At 41.1% G+C, this 23,410-nt stretch overlaps 1 protein-coding gene across 1 annotated transcript in view; it reads left to right on the plus strand.

The window, feature by feature from the left end:
• Nucleotides 1–18,771, plus strand: part of myo9aa (myosin IXAa) — a 165,224-nt gene extending 146,453 nt beyond the window's left edge. The window contains 4 exon segments of the mRNA XM_078429986.1: nucleotides 952–1,005; nucleotides 10,537–10,739; nucleotides 13,578–13,720; nucleotides 15,640–18,771. Of these exon segments, the coding sequence (XP_078286112.1) occupies nucleotides 952–1,005; nucleotides 10,537–10,739; nucleotides 13,578–13,720; nucleotides 15,640–16,115 (876 nt within the window). The 3' untranslated portion in view covers nucleotides 16,116–18,771.
• The last annotated feature ends 4,639 nt before the right edge of the window (nucleotides 18,772–23,410 follow it).

Here is a 23,410-nt window from a genome sequence, read left to right on the forward strand (position 1 = left end):
GGTCAGGCAGCATCTCAGGAGAGAAGGAATGGGTGACGTTTTGGGTCGAGACCCTTCTTCAGACTGATGTCAGGGGGGGGGGCAGGACAAAGGAAGGATATAGATGGAGTCAGGAAGATAGAGGGAGAACTTGGAAGTGGGAGGGGAAGAGAGGGACAGAGGAACTATCTAAAGTTGGAGAAGTTAATGTTCATACCGCTGGGCTGCAAGCTGCCCAAGCAAAATATGAGGTGCTGTTCCTCCAATTTCCGGTGGCCTCACTATGGCACTGGAGGAGGCCCATGACAGAAAGGTCAGACTGGGAGCAGGAGGGGGAGTTGAAGTGCTGAGCCACCGGGAGATCAGGTTGGTTAAGGCGGACTGAGCGAAGGTGTTGAGCGAAACGATCACCGAGCCTGCATTTGGTTTCACCGATGTAAAGAAGTTGACATCTAGAGCAGCGGATACAATAGATGAGGTTGGAGGAGGTACACGTGAACATAGATGAAGTCAGAGTTAAGAGAGTCTACTGATAGCAGTAAGCTGTTCCAAAACATGGATATTGGCCATTTGGTTGAGGTAATAAGTGCTTGGAGTTTCAATCCAGTTAGTGTTATCTTCCTAATGAGGGAGAGAAAAATGTGGAGGTGGGAAAGGATGAAAAAGGGAGAGTTATGTGGAATTTACAGTATAGCAGCATATTTTAATTTTAAACGCAAGCAGAAAATGCTGGAAGCACTCAGCGTGTGAGGCGGCATGAACGGAGCAGGTATGCTACGTGAAAGACATTTATCAAAACTGGAAGAGTGTTCTAAATTGCAGGGAGAGTGAAGAGAGGAGAGACACAGGCAATATATTATTATTTACTGACCCGCACAAAAAAACATTCATTGTCCTTTACTCTGTATGTTTCTGTTGATTGCACAGTCAAACTAACCTGATCCTCTACTTTTCATGTTCTTTCTACTATAGAAACCAGTAATAATAGCGGTTAGATTCATGAGCTTGAACGGCAGTTCAATTCCGGTAGGTATTCCTCCCTCCATGTCATCAATTCCATGTCATGATCCCGTTCATCACTCCCAAGTCTATCCCAAGCCAAGGAAATGATGCAGGTGTGTGTTGTCCCAGACCAGAATTAAGTTGTGTTACTTGGGAGTTTTTGTTCTTCACTTGTAGTTGTGTTTCTGTTGGCTGTAACATTTTTCACTCTTTGACTGTTGGACTTTAGTTCTGGTATGAAGGTTGCATTGTGTGACGGGTTCATGATACAATCATATAAAATGCTGGTGAGTTGCCAGTGAAAAGTTTCCACATGTACACAGAGCAAAAAGCCATTGGAAAAATAGAAGTGTCTGAATAAAAAAGGTTCATTTGAGGAGATTTATTTTCAAAATTGTTTCAACAGAGCCTAGATGATCACTGGTAATTGTTGTCTGCAGTGATCAATGATCAATAATCAGTTTTCATATTTTGTTCTAATTGTATCAAATAGTAAAATTATTCAGGTAAATGTTTTAATACCAATTATACACTTCAATAAAATTGGTGTTTCATAAATATTTGCATAGTATTTAGATGCGTACATTCCTTCATGCCATCAATTCATCAACTGCCAGGATTTTGGCCTAGCTTTGTAAAACTAGTATTTTCCGGGACCATTTAATTTACCACATCTTGAATGGTAGACACAAAATGCTGGAGTAACTCAGCGGGTCAGGCAACATCTCTGGAGAGAAGCAATGGGTGACATTTTGGGTCAAGACAAGGGTCGAGACCCAGAACATCACCCATTCCTTCTCTCCAGAGATGCTGCCTCACCCGCTGAGTTACTCCAGTATTTTGGGTCTACCTTTGATTTAAACAGCATCTGCAGTTTTCTTTCCTACACATCTTGAATGGTTTTAGCTGGAGCGAGTAATAAGTTAGATGACGTTGAGTTTTTTCCTATGCACTGTAACATCACGATGGAATAGGAATCAGAGTAGCTATTAATAGACTTAATCCATATATTTTGCATAAATGTTAAGTCAACAATAAGGCTGAAGGATTTGCAAATAGCAATCAAAAGTGCTGAGTGCAGGATTCAACTTTGCCTCCTCCACTGACACTGAAATCAGTCTTCATTTGATTTGATTTACACCAAAATTTAGGGGTGCAGTGGTTGAGTTCCCGCCTTGCAGCACTTGCAGCGCCAGAGATCCGGGTTTGATCCTGACTACAGGTGCTGTCTATATGGAGTTTGTACGTTCTCCCCGTGACTGCGTGAGTTTTCTCCGAGATCTTTGGCTTCCTCCCACATTCCAAAGACGTACAGGTTTGTAGGTGAATTGGCTTGGTATAAATGTAAATTGTCCCTAGTGTGTAGAAGTTTGTGTTAATGTGCGGGGATCGCTGGTCGGTGCGGATTCGGTGGGCCGAAGGGCCTGTTTCCGCACTGTATTTTTAAACTAAACAAAGGTTGTCAAGAAATGGCTGTAAGCACTATGTAGCAAAGTCTTCCTGATCACGCACTATTTGGCAGTCATGTGAATACTAGTTCACCTCTCTGCCATCTAGCCTCTCGTACAGTACATTTACGCCACTGCTGTATACCTAGAAATGAAAAATTGCTTAAATATATCATATCTACAAAAAGTACGATAATTTCACTTCAGCTAATTATTGCTCTATTGGTCTACTATCATGCATCAGCAAAGAATTGGTGGATGTTGAGAGAGACATTATGTGATATTTACTCAATGCTTAGTTTCACTTTCATCAAAACCCTTATTACAGCCATGTGCCAAACATGGGCAGAAGAGCTGAGTTACAGCAGCAAGATGAGGGTGATTGCTGTTGCTTCACGACAGGGTTTGATGGGATGCTTTTTCCGTGACATTCCTGTCAGATCCTCGCATTGAGTGTCCTTGGAGTGTGTTTATTATATTCGGATCGAGGTGAGGATCGGACCCTTCCCTGTACACTGTGGTTATAGTTGGAGATGTGGGTGTACAAACTTAGTTCCATTCACAGCTCCTCGAGCAATGAAACAGCCATGCTGCAAGACCAAGACTGCATCCATACTGTGTTAACAGGTGGCAAGTAAATATCACACGAGGCAATGATTCCCTCAAAAATGAAAGGGCAACATCAATAACAACTGGGAATGATAATTTTTGAATAACAACCTAACCAAGGTTTCAAGGTCAATTTATTGTCACATGTACCACTTAAGGTACAGTGAAATTTGAGTTACCATACAGCCATACTAAGTGAAAAGCAACAGGACACACAGCCACATAAAAGTTAATGTAAAGATCCACCACAGCGGATTCCACATTCTTCACTGTGATGGAAGGCAATTCTCTTCCTCTTTGTTCCATCGGGGTGATCGAAACTCCTGTGTCGGGGCGGTTGAAACTCCCGGAGCCCCCGAGTTGGCCTCTTCATACCGGAGACCACGGGCTTCACAATGTTCAAGTCCACAGGCCCCGCGGTTGGAGCTTCGATCCCCGGCAAAGGGATTGCAAGCTCCGCGATGTTTAAAGTCCCGCAGACTCCCGCGGCTTGGAGCGCCGGGCCGGTCTCCAGCAAAGGCCGCCAACTACACGATGTTAGGCCGCAGTGCGGACGGAGATACAATGCGGAAAAAAACCGCATCTCCATTGAGGTAAGAGATTGAAAAAAAAGTCTCCCCCAACTCCCCCCCCCCCACCCAAACCCCCACATAAAACAAACCAAGGAAGACTAAAACATACTAAAAATAACAAAACAGAAGAAAGGACAGACAGACTGTTGGCGAGACAGCCGTTGTTGGTGGCACCACCCAGTCCAGCATGTGACCAGAGAGATATGACAGGGCTGATTATTTTTACTCTATTAAAACCTGTTTACCATTAAGAAATGTCAGAATTACCTATAGTGAAAACCTTATAATAGATAGTGGAATACGTATTTGGAAACAAATAAAGAAAACATTAAAATTGGAATGTATACCACTAGCTCTTACTATTGTAAATAACATCACATTTAAACCTTCAATGATAGATAAAGGTTTTTTACAATGGAAAAACTGTGGAATTAATAAGATGGGAGATCTCTATAGGGAAAATTTTTTCCTTTCATTTCAAGAATTACAACAAATTTATGGATTACATTCAAAAGATTACTTTAGATATTTACAAATTAGAGATTATGTAAAAGCAAATACACATGAAATTAGAAATAGAAAGACAGAGATTTTAGATGAATGTTTAAATAAACACCCAAATACAGAAAAATTGATATCATATATTTATAATATTCTACTGGAAAACGACGCTCCAAGTACAGAAATATATAGACAATCATGGGAAAATGAATTAGGTCAAATTATTAGACCTGATATATGGGATGAAAGTTTACAACACATACATCACTGTTCGCTAAATGCTAGACACTCTCTTATACAATTTAAAATATTACATAGACTACATTATTCAAAAGCTAAATTACATAGTATTTTTCCAAATATATCTGCCATTTGTGACAAATGTCAGCAATTGGAAGCTAACTTAACGCACATATTCACAAACTGTGAAAAAATCACTAAATTCTGGACAGAAATATTTAAAATAATTTCGAATGTTGTTAATATGAAGCTGATCCCTGACTCAAACTTAATAATACTGGGAATATTAGAAACAGATCAATTAATAACAACGAATCAAAGAATTTTTATTGATTATAGTTTAATAATTGGGAAAAAATTAATACTGAAATTCTGGAAAGGTCCTACATCCCCCACAATTAAAATGTGGATTACAGGAATGTCGGAGACACTTCATCTGGAAAGATTGAGACTTGTACTAATGGACGGGTTGAATCTTTTCAGAGGAATATGGTCTCCATTTATTGTATATTTAAAGGGTCAAAATGGCTTGGTGCGAGGACATGACCGTGGCCTGAATAATGGAATGGAGGAAGAATTATGAATAATAAATCATGGATATATCTCCAATGATAGATAACTTTTTTAATACTCCATTCATTTCTCCAATTTGGATCTCTTATTTTTATTTTATTTTTCTCTATCTTTCCCTCTCTAAAAAAAAGTATAGAAATATGTAGGACATAATTGTTAATATTAATAATATCACGAATGTATGTAATAAGTAAATTTTATTAATATGTATTTATGTTTAATAAAAATATTTATCAACAAAACAAAAAAAAGAAATGTCAGAATTATAATAGAATATTTAAATTAGTAGCTCCAACAATATTCAAGGTCAATACAACCAGAACAAAGAAACACACTGGGTCAGAATATCATTCACCACTCTAAATATGTGATTCCACTCCCACTAAATGCTTGTTTGCTCCTTCAACCATAAACATGTCACAATTTCAAGATATACTCTCTACAATATGCACTGCTACAAAGTACCAAAGCATTTTTGTGCACCTTTCGAGACTGCTTTTGGAGCATATGGAATGACTAGGGCAGCCAATGTTGGTCGTCATTCAAGATGCACACTATCCTGACTTGGAGATATTTCACTGTTCATCATTGCTGTGTTTTTTTGGCACTCCCTGTTCAACATACTAGTGAGTACCGTACCCAGAAGTACTCTATTCGTTCAAAATGGTAACTCAGCATTACTACCTCACCTACCCGGGTACTGCCATCGATACTCAAGACATAGGAACAGAATTAGGCCAATTGGTCTTTTGAGTCTGCTCCACTATTCAATCATGGTTAATATATTTTGCCCTCTCAACCCCTCATCCTGCCATGGAATAAAATGTAATGTAAAGAGCTTATAGAAAGAAAATATAACAGCCCCAGAAATGAGTCATGAACTGAGTTTGCCTTGCGTTCCCTCTCTCTCCATCCCCTCCCCCTTCCCAGTTCTCCTACCAGTCTTACTGTCTCCAACTACATTTTATCTCTGTACCGCCCACTCCCCTGACATCAGTCTGAAGAAGGGTCTTGACCTGAAACGTCACCCATTCCTTCTCTCCCGAGATGCTGCCCGTCCAGCTGAGTTACCCCAGCATTTTGTGTCTACCTTGCTATATTAAAATATGCTTTATGGCTTGGTAAAAATAAAGTGTTCAACGAGTTTAAAACCCTCAGAAAAGTAATCAGGTACGACATTACCCTCCCTGACTGTTCAGCAAGGTTTTCAGAAACTGTGCCAAGGAGATCAGTCAGACAATAGGTTTCAGTGTTTGTTCTCGTTGTCCCTTGGGAAGCAGGTAGGAGTGGGAAGCGATGGGGAAGGTAATTAAATTTGCTCTGATCCCTGTTTGATACTGAGATGAAAACTTAACCCGTGTTCAACATTCTGTTTGTTATCTGTGACAGCAGTCTGAAAGGCACCTATGATCCATTGATCTTGCCATTGCCATTGAAGGCCATTGATCTTGATTCTGTACATTGCAGCAGCAGGGTGCCTCTTCCCAGTCGCTCCTAATATGCATGTTAAGCACATACCAACAAAAATTAGTTCCGAAGTTTCCTGTCTCCTCATTTCTGCTTCCGATTTGGTAATGACTGCATCAAACTTACGGGTTAAAAAAATCAACAAAGAAGGAACTGTTGCTAAAACAATTCTGTCTGATTTAGTCACGATCCATTGGCTATTAATGCATTTTGGCCAATTTGTTTATACGTTAGCATCGATTGCTTATGTTAAAAGGTTTGTTCTTCTGGCAAATTTCTTTACATAGTGGACCATTGGAAAGCATCATTAAGAATCTGAAGTGTTTGCTTCTGATTCATTTTCAATGTAGGAAGGAACTGCAGATGCTGGTTTAAACCGAAGATAGAGATAAAATGTTGGAGTAACTCAGTGGGACAGGCAGCATCTCCAGAGAGACGGAATGGGTGATGTTTTGGGTCAAGGCCCTTCTTCAGACTGAAGGGTCTCGAACCGAAACGTCACCCATTTCTTCTCTCCGGAGATGCTGCCTGGCCCGCTGAGTTACTCCAGCATTTTGTGTCTATCTTCTCATTTTCAGTACTTGTTATCTCAGGATATTATCTCAGCAGTGGTCATTTTAGGACAAAGGTTGTTCTTTTGGATCAAGATGGAAATTTTGCGAATTTTTGGAATACTTGACCTGAATCATTGAAATATCCAAGGCAAAGTTTGATGTGTTATTGAATGCTAAGGAGAGCAGTGGGAAAAAGAGAGGCGCAGGATTAGAACCACATTGTGGGAGACTCAAAGGTCCTTGTCTATTGGTTTTCAAGTGCAGTAACATCATTATGGTGCTCACATTCCTTACAGTATTGTAGTTTTCTCCGCCTTTTTGGCAGTACACTGAACAGTCTTATTCACTGTTCAATTGGGCAGTTGTATTCTGGGGATATGATCTTCATACATTAATGTGTAAAGATTACACCGTGGATTTCCAGATACAGGTGCTACTCAACTTACGATGCTTCGACTTACGATATTTCGACTTTACGATGGTGCAAAAGCGATACACATTCAGTAGAAACCGTATTTCGAAATATGAATCTTGATCTTTTCCCTGGCTAGCGATATGCGTTTTTGACTTACGATATTTTCGATTTACGATGGGTTTATCGGAACATAACCCCATCGTAAGTCGAGGAGCACCTGTACACGAATAAAAGGAATCAGAGATGTTTGTCAAGTTGCAGCGTTAACTTTTGTTCCTGTAACTTAATTCTGCTCATTGATAGTGTAAAACTCAGGCAATTATGCATTTTTAATTAATAAGCCGTGACATTTTCATTTCTGGATAGTGCATAAGTGGAATAGTATGTATGTAACAGTATAAATATTAGACTGCCTTATCATGGCAAGCTGCATGTGCTCCTACCAATGGTATGGTATTCAAATATTGTATCTGTAGGAGTCATTAGGAACTGGTTACCACACAGATAGCACATGAAACAGTAGCAATGTAAGTTGCTGTTACGATAACATTTAATAAATAAGAGATTTGTGCAATTGATTTGATTGTAGCTCTGAACCATCTTGGCCTACACCATATCGATGCCATTTTCACAAATCACTTTATCTTTCTGCAAATAAGAGTCGCTGAAACTTTTCATGTTTTCTCTTTGTTGCTCATGCAGCCGAACGGTAATAAAAAGGTAATTTGGTTTGTCTGCTTTATGTGCTTGTAGTGATATCCTTCTCCTGGTGATGGCTCTTCCAAATGAAAGCACTAAACCTGCAACCACTCCAGCACACAAGGGATGCGCAGCAGAAGGTTTAGAATGCAGTGAATCCTGCATCAAATAATTTTTAAAAAGCACAATTCTTTAAAACTCTTTTTAAAAAGCACAAGTACAGGTGTCAGAGGTTATGGTGAGAAGGCAGGAGAATGGGGCTAAGAGGGAGAGATAGATTAGCTATGATTGAATGGTGGAGTAGACTTGATGGGCCAAATGGCCTAATTCTGTTCCTACAGCATGATCTTATTCTCAAACCATTTTCTATTCCTTTATGGTTTTCTCTGACCATGACGCTGCAAGTTTTAAATTTTATATTTTTGCAGTTCGTCTAATCAGTTCTACATTGATTGAGCATCCCATCTTGGTTTAAAGTGGTTTGGCTCAGAATACCCCCTGGATGCAGGTTGTATTGACTTAACTTTACAATCAAGTTAGGTGTAGACTTTAACTTTGCCAACATGTATTTAAATGGGAATGAGGTGGTCATTTTACATTGGTCCTTAAAAACGGAAGAGGATTTCATTCCATTAGAACTAGAATTGATTGCATATTCAAGAGCCTGACAAGCTGAAGAACTGGTCTATGGCATTACACAGTCAAATGAAAAGTCATCTGTTGCATGGGAATGAGAGCCGATAGTCATTATCTGCAGGTATCACAAAATGCTGGAGTAACTCAGCATGTCAGGCAGCATCTCTGGAGAGAAGGAATAGGTAACGTTTTGGGTCGAGACCCTTCCTCAGACTGATTATCTGCAAATCGGAACACTCCGGGCCCTATGGGGTGGCTGTTTACCTCTGCTAAAAATTACTTTACATGCATCAGTCTACATTAATCAACTCATTAATTGACGTTTCGTCAGAGTCGGGAATTGATGAGAATCATGCAACTTGCTGGAGTGGGAGCAGGCTGGGTTTAGTTCCAATGTGACCAGATCTTGTTGTCATTTGTACATCTGTGAAATGCTGGTGTTTTCCTTTGTGTATTTGTGACTGATGAGCTGTGGGTGAGTTGGATAGGATTTAAAAATAAACTTTTCCAGGATGTTCAGATTGGATCAAACAAATCACTTTCCCTCATGTGTGATTCAAGGCAACCGTGGGTAGGTAGAAACATCACCTGTCCACTGCAGTGCTTCACTGCAATCCTCAGCTGAACAACGTGGGTATGTTTCAAGTATCGACAGAATTTCTGTGCATTAAGATGAAATAAACTGGAAGCTTGTCTTTCAACTTTCAGAATGAAAGTCCAGTCCTTTGGTCATGCATTAAAGCACTTTCCTTGACACATTGCAATGAAAACGTATTGAACATTGGATTTTGCCCTGCAGCTCATTCAGCTATCGGCATTTGAGGCAGATTGAGACACTCTGTGTTTTATTGTTTTTCATTATGGTACAATAAGATGTCTTCCGTGGCAAGGAAAAAGAAGATTTAAGTACTTCACAGCATGTCAGTATTGTGTGGACGTTGACAGTTCTGAGTTTTCAGTAAAATTTTAGAGTGCTGCGATCACATTGATTGTAATATGGGAGAGCTGATCGAACCGTAGCAGAGATTAGAAACAAAGCCATTTGCCAAGATGAAGACTGGTGTAATTGAGAGCTGTAAGCTACCCACTCTATAATGATTGTTCTGTGTATCCTGAGCTGAATCTAAAAGTTTGTGATTTCTTTATTTCTTTTGTCTTCTAAAATGGCAGACAGCTGCAGAATTACTGCATTGCCAGTCATATTCGCTTTGTAAGGGGAATGGAGGGAGTGTTTAGATTAGAGGTGATTATGGAAGGAGCAATATTTGAATTAGGTTATCATGTACAGATTGCACTTTTAAAACCGAGCTTGTTGACAGCTTTTCAGTTTATTTTCTGTTTGTCGATTTTTCATTTATTATTGTTCTTACGTGGGAGAAGACTTCTCACTAAGGCATAGTCTTCAAACCCGATACTCTCTGGTAGATCCTTATCTGCCAACTATTTAACTATGAGGAGTAGCTACAGTAATCTGAACTTCACCCAATGTTCACGTATGATTCAGGCAGTGACCAGTGGTATTTAGTGGTGAGCACAAAGCCTGGAAGATCAGCTCAATCAACACAGACTAAGGATTGAATATTAAATCTTTATGGTTTATTCGGTTTAAATACTCATAGGATACTCATTTTCCAACTCTTACCTGTCTTGATGACACCTGTACCATGATCTTGACCCATTTCTATGATTTTCCATTGTCAAAATTGAAACGCTATTAGCCAAAAGGGGTGAATGTTACGACATTGATAGTTAATGTCCTATATTTTACTAATGGAACAGACCGTTTGCATTTCAATTCCCTTTGTCTTTTGACTAATTGGGTTGTTCCGTAACTTTTGTAGGGAAAAGGCCGTCTTCGCCGCTCCAACCACAACAGCCCCACGTCTCCGGTAGGAATGCAGTTGCTGTCAATCGCAGATGTTCCAGAAGAAATGGCGAGCGCTGACGAGTCGATTGATGTGGATTTGACAGAGCAACAGAAAGCAGCCATGCAGCAAGAGGAAAGGGTGTTAACCGAACAAATAGAGACTCTGCAAAAGGAAAAGTAAGGGGTGCAAGCATTTAGAGTACATGACTGGTTTATGAGAGTTTTGCCCTGCAGACATGAGCTCAAGTAGCCAGATGGTATAATATTTAGATTAAATTATAGCGAATGTTCATGAACAAAGGGAATGTAATAAATGTTGTCTCTGTTGATTTTCTAAAGCTATTACACTGGAATTTAGAAGGATGAGAGGAGATCTTATCGAAACATATAAGATTATTAAGGGGTTGGACACGTTAGAGGCAGGAAACATGTTCCCAATGTTGGGGGCTCCAGAACAAGGGGCCACAGTTTAAGAATAAGGGGTAGGCCATTTAGAACTGAGATGAGGAAAAACTTTTTCAGTCAGAGTTGTGAATCTGTGGAATTCTCTGCCTCAGAGGGCAGTGGAGGCCAATTCTCTGAATGCATTCAAGAGAGAGCTAGATAGAGCTCTTAAGGATAGCGGAGTCAGGGGGTATGGGGAGAAGGCAGGAACGGGGTACTGATTGAGAATGATCAGCCATGATCACATTATATGGCGGTGCTGGCTCGAAGGGCCGAATGGCCTCCTCCTGCACCTATTGTCTATTGTCTATTATCTAATCCCATGTAGGAGAAGTTAGCAAAGTTGCAGCTATGGACTTAGTGCAGCCTGGATAATAAATTATCTCAAGACTTGGGCAAGTTGGGCTGAAGGGGCTGTTTCCAGACATACATTGCCATTTGCTGCTGATCTAAATCATGGATCTCCCAAACTGACAACATTGTGGGAGTTCCATTAGAAGGACTGCTTTTGTCCAAGGAGGCAGCTCTCTTCCCACCTTCTCATAGAGACACGCAGTAAATGCTGGGCTGTGTCAACAATGCCACCATTCTGCAGAAGTACACAATTCAAACAAACGAGTTGGACAAGTTTGTGCAGAATAATACTTCAAAATTTGACGGTAACACTGGACTGAGAGGTTTGGGGATCACAGAGAATAGTATGAAACTACAAGGGGACTGGCTGATGGAATGTGCAGACAGTTGGCAGATGACATTTTAATAACCAAAGTGTGAAGTGATACATGTTGACAGAAAGGAAAAGGAAAGACAATATAAGATAATTGGCATAGTTTTAAAAAAATAAGCAGGAGCAGACGAACCTGAGTGTAGATGTGTATAAATGTTTGAAATGTCAGTACATGTTGAGTGAGAAGCTAGTAATGCATGCGGACCTTGTGCTTTGTAAGTATAAGCCAGACACAAATGCAGTGAAGTAATATTGAACATGTATAAAATAATCTGGTAGCCGATAAGTGGATGATTGACTAACGTTTTGATCACTACACTTTATGGAGTAAGTGAGACACCTAAAGAGATTGCAGGAGAGATTTACGGGAATAGACAATAGGTGCAGGAGTAGGCCATTCGGTCCTTCGAATGGTTCCATGGATGAGGGAATTTAGTTGCAAGGTTAGAGAAGTTGGGATGGTTTTCATTGAGTCAATGAAGATTGAGGGGAGATTTGATCCTGACAGCATTATGTGGGCTATTAGAGAGAGCTTGTTATTAATAACAAATGGTTCTTGAATCACGGGATATAGATTTAATGTGAAGGACAAAGTATGCAGAGGAGATGCAGAGGAAAAAGTGCTGGGAATTCTGTTGATCTCGACTTCCGTTCAAGGATATTGCTACAGAAGTTCACAGGCCTTTGTAAAGGGAGTTTAATAGATGCGGGAGAAAATAATTTCAAGGGTTTTGGAGAAAATAGGAGGGAATGGAAGTCGATTAGTGTGGGCTGCTGAGCAGGAGCTTCCATGGATCCTATTAGGACAATTCCCTGATTCTATTTATGTGTCCTTACGTAACTAGGAAAGAGCTCAGCTTTAGTGATTTCAGTTGTAGGGCTTTTTGAAATGTTGTTATAAATCTTAAGTACCATAAGTCAGTTAATACATGGCATTGTGAAAGGAATGTCAGAACACTCTGTTCTGTTCCTGAGTCCATCAACCAGAGATTGGATTATTTTATGGAACCTTCTGAAGGATGGCAGAGTGGCCCAGCTAATAGGGCTGTTGCCTTCCAGCTACAGGGACCTGGTGCTGCTCCTGACCAACAGTTCTCCCTGTGTGATGCTCGCACAATCTCCCTTTTGAGTGCAGGACTTCACCCCAGGTGCTTCTGTTTCCCCTTATTCCAAAACGGTGCATATTAGGTGTTTAATTGGTTGTTGTAAATTGCCCCTAGTGTAAGTGATTAAATTGTTACGGTACCTGTGAGAATGGCTTAGAGGAAAATTATGCAAGGATCAGATTGCCATGTGAACAGGCAAGGATTTGATGACAAACGGCTGCACCCATCATCGTAAAGACATATAAACTTTTTTTTCTGGTTCCTATTCCTTTCAGCCAAGTTCATTTTCGCAGTTCTGTACAATGGAGACCCATTTCTGAATCAAGGAAAAATCCTACATAGCAAGCTGCCAGCTATCCTAATTTGGGCTATCCTAGTGTGATCACTGAGTATTTTGACTGTGTGGAATACTGATTAGCCGTTGCATGTTGAGGCTGGCTACAAAAGTAACCATGGGTACAGTGGAAAGATGTAGTTAGGCTGTAAGTCATGATTCTTTCAATTCTGCAGGGAATAGTTGTAATCGATCATATTGACTTGATGACTATTATATGTCATGAAGGCATTATTCCTCAGTAGCAGGCAGCCAACCATTATAATTTGAGCCACAGTAACTCATTAATCTAGCATTTGCAAAGGCACGTGTGATAGAGCAATCAGATTTAAGGCCAGGAAGAACATTACACATCTCTTGTCTGTGCAGATGGCTCACACTTTTATGAATTATATTTTGTTTAGGGATGAACTGACATTTGAAATACTTGCTCTCGAGCCACGAGCCTCAGATGACGAGACCCTTGAGTCGGAAGCATCCATTGGAACAGCTGACAGCTTCGAAAACATCAACATGGACTCTGAGGGAGCACTGTCAGAACGCAAAGGTAACTGATCCACGGACATTTGCTCTCAAACTCACGCACCTTGTTAGCAGTTCATATAGGTCCAATGGAAAGCTAAGGAGGTTAAAGGGGCGGCACGGTGGTGCAGCGGTAGAGTTGCTGCCTTACAGCGTCTTGCAGCCCCGGAGACCAGGGTTCGATCCCAACTACAGGTGCTGCCTGTATGGAGTTTGTACGTCTTCCCCGTGACCTGCGTGGGTTTTCTCCGAGACCTTCGGTTTCCTCCCACACTCCAAAGACGTACAGGTCTGTAGGTTAATTGGCTTGGTATAAGTGTAAATTGTCACTAGTGGGGTGTAGGATGGTGTTAATGTGCGGAGATTGCTGGTCAGTGCGGACTCGGTGGGCCGAAGGGCCTGTTTCAGTGCTGTATCCCTAAACTAAAGTAAAGTTGTCGCCAGAAGGTATTTCCTGGCTGGCACCTCAACTGAGAAGATCAGGTAGAAAAGCCTGCAGAGCACGTTGCAGACTTGAAACAGGGTGGATGGGAAGAAATACAATGGGTTGAAAAGGGCAAGAGAAGGGGTTGGCATCTGTGTGGGTGGATGGTGGGGTTGGTGTGGGGGAACCAGGGTTGGGAGTCGTGTATAGACATAAAATGCTGGAGTAACTCAGCGGGACAGGCAGCATCTCTGGAGAGAAGGAATGGGTGACGTTTCGGGTCGAGACCCTTCTTCAGGCAGCGTGTGACAGGTGCCATGGATGTGCTGCTGCCCAGAATGAAGATGGGACCTAGGGGGTTGAGTGGGAAAGATAGTTGGTGAGCAGAAGCAGAGGCCTGGATTAAAAGCAGAAAATGCTGGGAAGATTTCTGCAGGTCAGGTAGCATCTGTGGAAAGAGAAAGTTTCAGGTCAAAGACCCTTGGTCTGAGGAAAAGTGTTTTCAATCTGAAATGTTCACTATGTGTCTCATTCCACAGATGTTGCTCGATCTGCTAAGTCTGTCCAGTATCTGCAATTTTATTTTTATTTACCGCATAAACAAGAAGGAGAGGGTCAAGGACAGATGACAGGGGTCTGATCAAAGGGAAGAGAGTACTGCTTTAGGGTTGTGGGGATAAGCTGTGGGGGAGGGTGGAGGATTCAGGTTAGTGTAGCAAAGGCATTCAGTTGGTTTAACCAAACGTTTCTTTCTTGCCTTCATCTCCAATAGACAATAGGTGCAGGAGTAGGCCATTCGGCCCTTCGAGCCAACACCGCCATTCAATGTGATCATGGCTGATCATCCACAATCAGTACCCCTTTCCGGCCTTCTCCTCATACCCCCTGACTCCGCTATCCTTAAGAGCTCTATCTAGCTCTCTCTTGAATGCATTCAGAGAATTGGCCTCCACTGCCTTCTGAGGCAGAGAATTCCACAGATTCACAACTCTCTGACTGAAAAAGTTTTTCCTCATCTCCGTTCTAAATGGCCTACCCCTTTTTCGTAAACTGTGGCCCCTGGTTCTGCACCCTCCAACATTGGAAACATGTTTCCTGCCTCTAGCGTGTCCAATCCATTGATAATCTTATATGTTTCAATAAGATCCCCTCTCATCCTTCTAAATTCCAGTGTATACAAGCCCAGTCGCTCCAGTCTTTCAACATACGACAGTCCCGCCATTCTGGGAATTAACCTAGTAAACCTACACTGCACTCCCTCAATAACAAGAATATCCTTCCTTAAATTTGGAGACCAAAACTGCACACAGTACTCCAGGTGCGGTCTCATACTAACTTTCCTAAATCCTTCGAAATCTGGCTTGGGGATATTATCTACAAGATGTATTTAAAATCTGATTTAACTTTTGTTAAAATATATTTGAGAAGCGAGTTTTTATGTGATTAAGTTGGCAGCTTCAAGTAGAATCAGTCCAAGGGAAGTGCTCATTCTAACATCTGACTTTGTTGCTCATTGACAGAAAGAGGTTCAGTTGTAAGTTCCGTTGGTCACCGCCGATCTGAAGCAATGAGAAGGTTGAGGAGGCCACAGAGCAAGAAAGCAGAAACTGTTGTGCCAGCTGATTCAACTGTTCATTCCTCTCCCACGGCGTCACAAACATTGTCATGTTTACCTCAAGGAGGAAAGCGATTCCGTTTCCGCTCAAAGTCACCGTCGCCAGCGTTTTACCGTTCGCACGCCGCCGCGAACAGCCTTGAGCAAAGGGCAGATGGGGATGGTGCTAAAGGTCAGGATGACAGGCCGCAGTTTACAACCAGAGGGACCTTCAATCCAGAAAAGGGCAAACAAAAACTTAAGATGATGAAGCGCGTGGCGCAGAAGTCCAAAGACACGACTGATGGGGCCTCGGGCTCAGAGAAAAAATTCAATGCTGAGCCTGACTTTGGGGGCCCTCAGCAGCTGGTGGTATTTGGGAGCAATGAGTTCATGGTGTGAGACAAAGACTTTTGAGGGTTTCTGTCCTAATCGAGTGGAGGTCTTTCATCCATCCCAACACATCTTCCTCTGGTAGCTGCTATCTCAGTGCATCACACGCAATACGTCCAATCCTCATACGTGGCATTATTGCCTCAAGGAATGACAAAGGGAAGTGATTTCTCTCTATTTAAAAAAAGCCTGCCAGAAGGTTTGTACTGTGGCCTTAATCAATTAGACACTGAGAAGACTGCACCTGTCGGTGTACCAAGAAGGGGATCTGGGCTGCAGGTGCAATCACAAACAGCTGTTCTTGACGTCACCAAGGGCATCTGCAGTCCAGGGGGTTGTGGTAGCAAGGCCATACTTGAAGAAGCACTTGTTTTAAACAGTGTTTGCCATCCAGAAAGGGGACTTTGCAGAAGACTGAAGGAAAAAGGTGGATTTAAATGTCATCCCATAGTTACACTCCATTAATGCTTTTGGTCAAAGATTATTGAGAGAGCTTATTTAAGAAATCGCAAATAGCAAGATGCTTACAATCAGACTCAATAGCACTTCTCACTAACCTGAGGCACTGCTGTTGGATAATTAAAAAATATATATGTTTCAGAAATGCCAGTGGCCACTGGGAAATGTAAGCCAAAATGTCTGTACAACAAAAAATGCATTAACCATACATCCTATGTCTGACATTTTTACAGGGTTTCAGGAACCACTTTACCAGTCGAGTAATGCTGCTCCTACCTGGGTGTGTAGCGTTTAGGAAACGTGGAATTAAAGGGACCAACCTAACTAGTCATTGCTTGCAAATCCATCCGTCTGCATAGCAGTGGACATGAGCAAAGGTGCAGTTATTTTGCAGCTCATCGACTGTGATGCATGATAATAGTGTAGGTAAGCCAATATCATACATGGTCCTTGAAATTTAGCCCAGTAGAAAATCTTTTATTGAATTGTCAGTATTAAAAGCAAAGAGGACTTGAAGAGTTTTTAGTCTGATTTCTAAAGCTTACTGTTAACTCAAATGTTTTTTGTTTTTAACCTTCTATTTAAAAAATCTTTTTTGAAAAATTTGATTTCTGTGATATAAGATTGTAGCTTCCTGACCAAAGGGAGTATCTGTGGAGTAGATTAGGAACAAAACTGAATGTAACAATCACTGGAATGGGCATGCTGGGCTTCTTGTAACTTATAGTATGCTCATGACTGTATATTTCAAGAAATCTGTTTGTAAAGGATATATTATCCTGTGTCATATTCTATAATAATTACTCATATAGACTGCTCAGTAACCTTCATCCCAACAGACAAGAGGTTTCTGTACAGTTTCAGCTCTGTATTTTTGACATTGGCAGTTGGGGTGGCATCATATGTATAAAGTGCAATTTATCTAATATTTCTTAAATATATCTGTGTATGGTGTACAAACAAGTTCATGAACAAATAGCCCACAGCTTATTAAAGAACAAGCTGTAAAACTTGCATCTTGACATTTTTCTTGTGTATTGAAGAGGAAGCTGAAAGATATTACGGTTAAATCTGTGGGCCAGAAATAGTGGATGCAACATAGCATTAAAAAACGAAGCCTTTATGCCCCGCTTATGGGGACAGGTAGATAATGAAAGACTTATTGCTCTTTCTACGTGTGTGTTTGTGTCTCTGTGTGTGTATTAATTTCTCCTTTTCCGAGAGCAATCTTTGAACAACCAGAGAGCAGCAAGCAAGCTGACTTGAAATGCTCAATGATTACACCCCTGAGTTTGCATAGTTCAGACCTAGGTCTGCTCAAAGCTCTTGATTGATTCACAGCAGCGAGAGATGACCTTCAGAAAGTTTTGTGGAGGGGGAACAGTTCAACTCTAAATTATTTTTTCTTACTGACAACAAAAAATATTTTAAAAATTGTTTGGTATTAACAGGGATATAGAAAGGAACAAGATCTCACACAGGACAAAGTGCTAGAGTAGAACTGGTCATAGGTTGGAAATGATGTGTTTCCCTGTTTGAATGAGCAAATATATTAGCCTTGCTGGGCTCGTGTGCATTAGTTTTGTTTGTTGTATTTTGCATGAACGTTTATCAGTTTGTTAATTCTTGGCCTTCTCCTGCAAACCAACCTCCACTTCCCCTTCTAAAAAAGCTCTTTGATTCCCAACTTCGTCCTGCCTTTAGCCAATATGTTCAAACATATTTTTCTGCACTGATGACTGGTCAGAAACACAAGCCCTTGCAGATCCTTTTTCCATTTTGTAGCATGGAATGCTGAGTTCAGTCTTTGCACCCCCTTTTGGCACCACACCTAACAAGTGTGAAGTACACAACATAGGCTTGTGGATTCATGTTTAATGTGAAACCAAACTTTAGGGAAGAAGTGGGTAAAGCAGTGTGATTAAATGCAGAAACAGGAGCAGTTGCAACCTTCTGAGTCAAATGGTGTTCGAGCATAGGAGCGCAAAACTCTGCCTCTCTGACTCTTCAGCTGCTTCTTGTATCTGATGTGATGGGGTCATAGCTGGGGGAAACCATTCCCTTTCTGTCAGAGAACTTGAACAAAAGTATCATACAGATTTTATATCAAACGTCAATGAAATGTGGCTGATAAATTGGTATTTCAGGGTTGGTTTTTGAAATACATTTCTGGGTTACTTTTTCACTTGTATGCTAATTTAATTATTTGCCATCATCTAATAAAGTACTTTGTTGTCTTTTTATGGAGTTGTAGCCAATATGTTTCTTTAATACTTATTGAGAGATTATGATACTGCAAGTTTAATGTTCTTGTTCAAAGCTTCATTACTCTGAAATAATCTCTTAATCTTTTCTCCTGATGGTGTTGACGGTTTGTTGCATAGAGCTTCATTAATATTGGCTGACCTCTGGTGGCTATTTTTCAATGTTGAACCTCAACAATGAATTTGCAAGTTTAGAAAATGATTGCTGATATTAAATTTGAGCCACAGGTTTATGGAATAATTTAGTATGTTGGATTGTTTTTCTGCAGTTTGAAAAAAATTCTGTTTATTTCTGTTGCAACTTATACTTTGGTTATTAACTGTTCCATCTATGAACAATGCTTCTCCTTATTTATTCTAGCAAATTGCATGCTAGTTTTGTGCTAAGGGCTTATGCTGTAGAACTAGCTGTGCCTCAAACTTTAGAGGCAGGAAACATGTTCCCAATGTTGGGGGAGTCCAGAACAAGGGGCCACAGTTTAAGAATAAGGGGTAGGCCATTTAGAACTGAGATGAGGAAAAACCTTTTCAGTCAGAGAGTTGTGAATCTGTGGAATTCTCTGCCTCAGAAGGCAGTGGAGGCCAATTCTCTGAATGCATTCAAGAGAGAGCTAGATAGAGCTCTTAAGGATAACGGAGTCAGGAGGTATGGGGAGAAGGCAGAAGGCAGGAACGGGGTACTGATTGAGAATGATCAGCCATGAACACATTGAATGGCGGTGCTGGCGCGAAGGGCCGAATGGCCTCCTCCTGCACCTATTGTCTATAACCAAGCTACGTAGAACTAGTGTGATCGATCGTCAGCGTGGACTTGGCGGGTTGAAGGGCCTGTTTCCATGCTGTATCTCTAAACTAAGCTAAGCTACACTGATGTTACTTCACAATGTGGAAAATGGCCCAGTCGTCTCATGCTCACAATCAGCAGAACAGACCAATCTGACTGATTACCATCCAATCATTCTACTCTGTCATCAGCAAGCTGATGAATGTATAAGGGATGCATCAGTATTGTTCCCCTTTGTGTCAAGTACAATAATTCAGAGATAAATGACCAGAATAGAGAAATTGAATATATGATCTATGTATACGACATATGTACCTTTGAATTGACAAAGAATATTGAGGTGCAACTGTGCAAGTTTCTTGTAAAGAAAAAAACACGCAAAAAGCACCGATAACTTCTGTAGTTATTATCTTGTTAGTAGCCCGTTATGTCACTTCTGTTATTTCTGTGGAGAAATAGATCAGCCATGATTGAATGGCAGAGTAGACTTGATGGGCTGAATGGCCTAATTCTGCTCCTATCAATTATGACCTTATGACACAGAGCCTGCAGATGTGTGGAATCTTGAGCAAAAATCAAAATGCTGGTGGAACTCAGTGGGTTAGGCAGCATCTGTGGGGGGTGACAGGCAACATTTCAGGATTGGACTCATCTGAAGAAGTGTCCTGACCCACAAAGCCATCTGTAGGAAAGAACTGCAGATGCTGGTTTAAATCAAAGGTAGACAAAAAATGCTGGAGTAACTCAGCGGGACAGGCAGCATCTCTGGAGGGAAGGAATGGGTGATGTTTCGGGTCGAGACCCTTTTTCAGACTGATTGAAAAAGGATCTCGACCCGAAACGTCACCCATTCCTTCTCTCCAAAGATGTTGCCTGTCACACAAAGCTGTCTGTCCATTTCCTCCACAGAAGTATATAATTGCTCTGTTTGGCTTATTATATGGGAAGTCAGATTATAAAACCTATAATTTGAATATAAGCGAGGAGTATTTTATTTGAATTGAATGGATGCCATCGTTAATTTTACTTTGCTCTCAGCACAAATTCCTCTTCTCTGTCTCCAACCTTAACTCCAAAACACTTGCCTAGACCTCATAAGTGTTGACGGAAACCATAAGTTGCTTCAGATCTTTTGGTTCTTTCCTTTTGTCTGGTTTGCCTCATTTGCAGCTTGTTTGTCCCCCAAGCGTGATCTCTGCTTGAAGGTTTCTGATCAACTTGCTGTGAAGCGGACATCAACAGTGGCTTTTAGCCAAACACATGAATATGCTGGAAATGGAGGATGATGAATCACAAGTCAACAGTGGAGATTGGCATCATGTTTGGCATGGACATTGTGGGCTGAAGGGCCTGTTCCTGTACTATACTATTCTATGTTCTGAGCTCATTGTTTTTGATTCATTTGTTCCCTTCCAGTCTTATTGTAATGGATCCAAATTCATTCCTGCACATCCAACACATCATCAGTGGTTCTTTCTTTTTAGTTTCATTTCTTAATCTGCATTCAGAAACCTCTTCCTCACAACCTGCACTGTAGGTTGAAACTCTAATCCAGCACCCTTGGGACTATACAAATTCCAGACCATAGAAATTGCCTTGATCATCTTCCTCTGAGCAAAAGAACTGTTCTTTTCAAATGTGGGCACATTTTCTGAGAACTGTCCATAATCCAAAGTTTTTGTGAATTGGAAATGTAGTCGGATGAGAAGGTAAAAAGTTGCACTGGTAAGGTAATTAACTGCAGATTAGTTCAGATCTTATCTTTCGATCTTAATTATTCCTTTTATATCTTAGCTACTTTTAAAAATCTGGGTTTGATCTTGAGTCTTGGTTTGATTTTGGGTCTTGGTTCATAGAAACATAGAAACATAGAAAATAGGTGCAGGAGTAGGCCATTCGGCCCTTCGAGCCTGCACCGCCATTCAATATGATCATGGCTGATCATTCAGCTCAGTAGCCTGTACCTGCCTTCTCTCCATACCCCCTGATCCCTTTAGCAAAAAGGGCCACATCTAACTCCCTCTTAAATATAGCCAATGAACTGGCCTCAACTACCTTCTGTGGCAGAGAATTCCACAGACTCACCACTCTCTGTGTGAAGAAATGTTTTCTCATCTCGGTCCTAAAAGACTTCCCCCTTATCCTTAAGCTGTGACCCTTGGTTCTGGACTCCCCCAACATCGGGAACAATTTTCCCGCATCTAGCCTCTCCAACCCCTTAAGAATTTTATATGTTTCTATAAGATCCCCCCTCAGTCTTCTAAATTCCAGCGAGTACAAGCCCAGTCTAACACTGCCACCCAGCTTCGTGTCATCCGCAAACTTAGAGATGTTGCATTCAATTCCCTCGTCCAAATCATTAATATACACTGTAAATAACTGGGGTCCCAGCACTGAGCCTTGCGGTACCCCACTAGTCACTGCCTGCCATTCCGAAAAGGACCCGTTTATTCCTACTCTTTGCTTCCTGTCCGCCAACCAATTTTCTATCCACCTCAACACTGAACCCTCAATACCGTGTGCTTTAAGTTTGTACACCAATCTCCTATGTGGGACCTTGTCGAAGGCCTTCTGAAAGTCCAGATATAACACATCGGTACTTATCCACTCTACTAGTTACATCCTCGAAAAATTCTATAAGATTCGTCAGACATGATTTGCCTTTGGTAAATCCATGCTGACTTTGTCCGATGATTTCTCCACTTTCCAAATGTAATGCTATCACATCTTTAATAACTGACTCTAGCATTTTCCCCACTACCGATGTTAGGCTAACTGGTCTATAATTCCCCGTTTTCTCTCTCCCTCCCTTTTTAAAAAGTGGGATTACATTAGCTACCCTCCAGTCCTCAGGAACTACTCCAGAATCTAAAGAGTTTTGAAAAATTATCACTAATGCATCCACTATTTCTGAGGCTACTTCCTTAAGCACTCTGGGATGCAGCCTATCTGGCCCTGGGGATTTATCTGCCTTTAATCCATTTAATTTACCTAACACCACTTCCCGACTAACCTGGATTTCCCTCAGTTCCTCCATCTCTTTAGACCCCCGGTCCCCCGCTATTTCTGGCAGACGGTTTATGTCTTCCTTAGTGAAGACAGAACCAAAGTATTTGTTCAATTGGTCTGCTATCTCCTTGTTCCCTATGATCAATTCACCTGTTTCCGACTGCAAGGGACCTACATTTGCCTTAACTAATCTTTTTCTCTTGACATATTTATAAAAGCTTTTGCAGTCTGTTTTTATGTTCCTTGCCAGTTTTCCCTCATAATCTATTTTCCCTTTCCTAATTAAGCCCTTTGTCCTCCTCTGCTGGACTCTGAATTTCTCCCAGTCCTCTGGTATGCTACTTTTTCTGGCTAATCTGTATGCTTCATCTTTTGTTTTAATACTATCCTTGATTTCCCTTGTTAGCCACGGATGCACTACCTTTCCTGGTTTGTTCTTTTGCCAAACTGGGATGAACACTTGTTGTAGTTCATCAGCTTTGGCTCTTGATTAGGTCCTTGGTCTTAGTTGGATCTTGGTTAAGTCTCAGTAATGATTGTAGATTTATACTACCGATTCAAGGCACTCCAAATTACGGGAGTTGTCAGACCACAAAATGTTGGACAAGAGTTTAAAACTACACTAACTTTTTTTTTCTTGCAAGTTGTTGCTTCCCTGCTTTCCTTTCGGTCCTTGGTGTTGCCTTCAGAATTCAAGGTCTTTATCCATTAAGGGAGCCGCATATTTAATCTGACACTATTCTGTGTACTGAGCTGTGAGTAAATTACATGGTATTTAAATCAAAAAA

This window comes from Rhinoraja longicauda, chromosome 38 (assembly GCF_053455715.1).
Source record: "Rhinoraja longicauda isolate Sanriku21f chromosome 38, sRhiLon1.1, whole genome shotgun sequence".
Classification (NCBI taxonomy): Eukaryota; Metazoa; Chordata; class Chondrichthyes; order Rajiformes; family Arhynchobatidae; genus Rhinoraja; species Rhinoraja longicauda.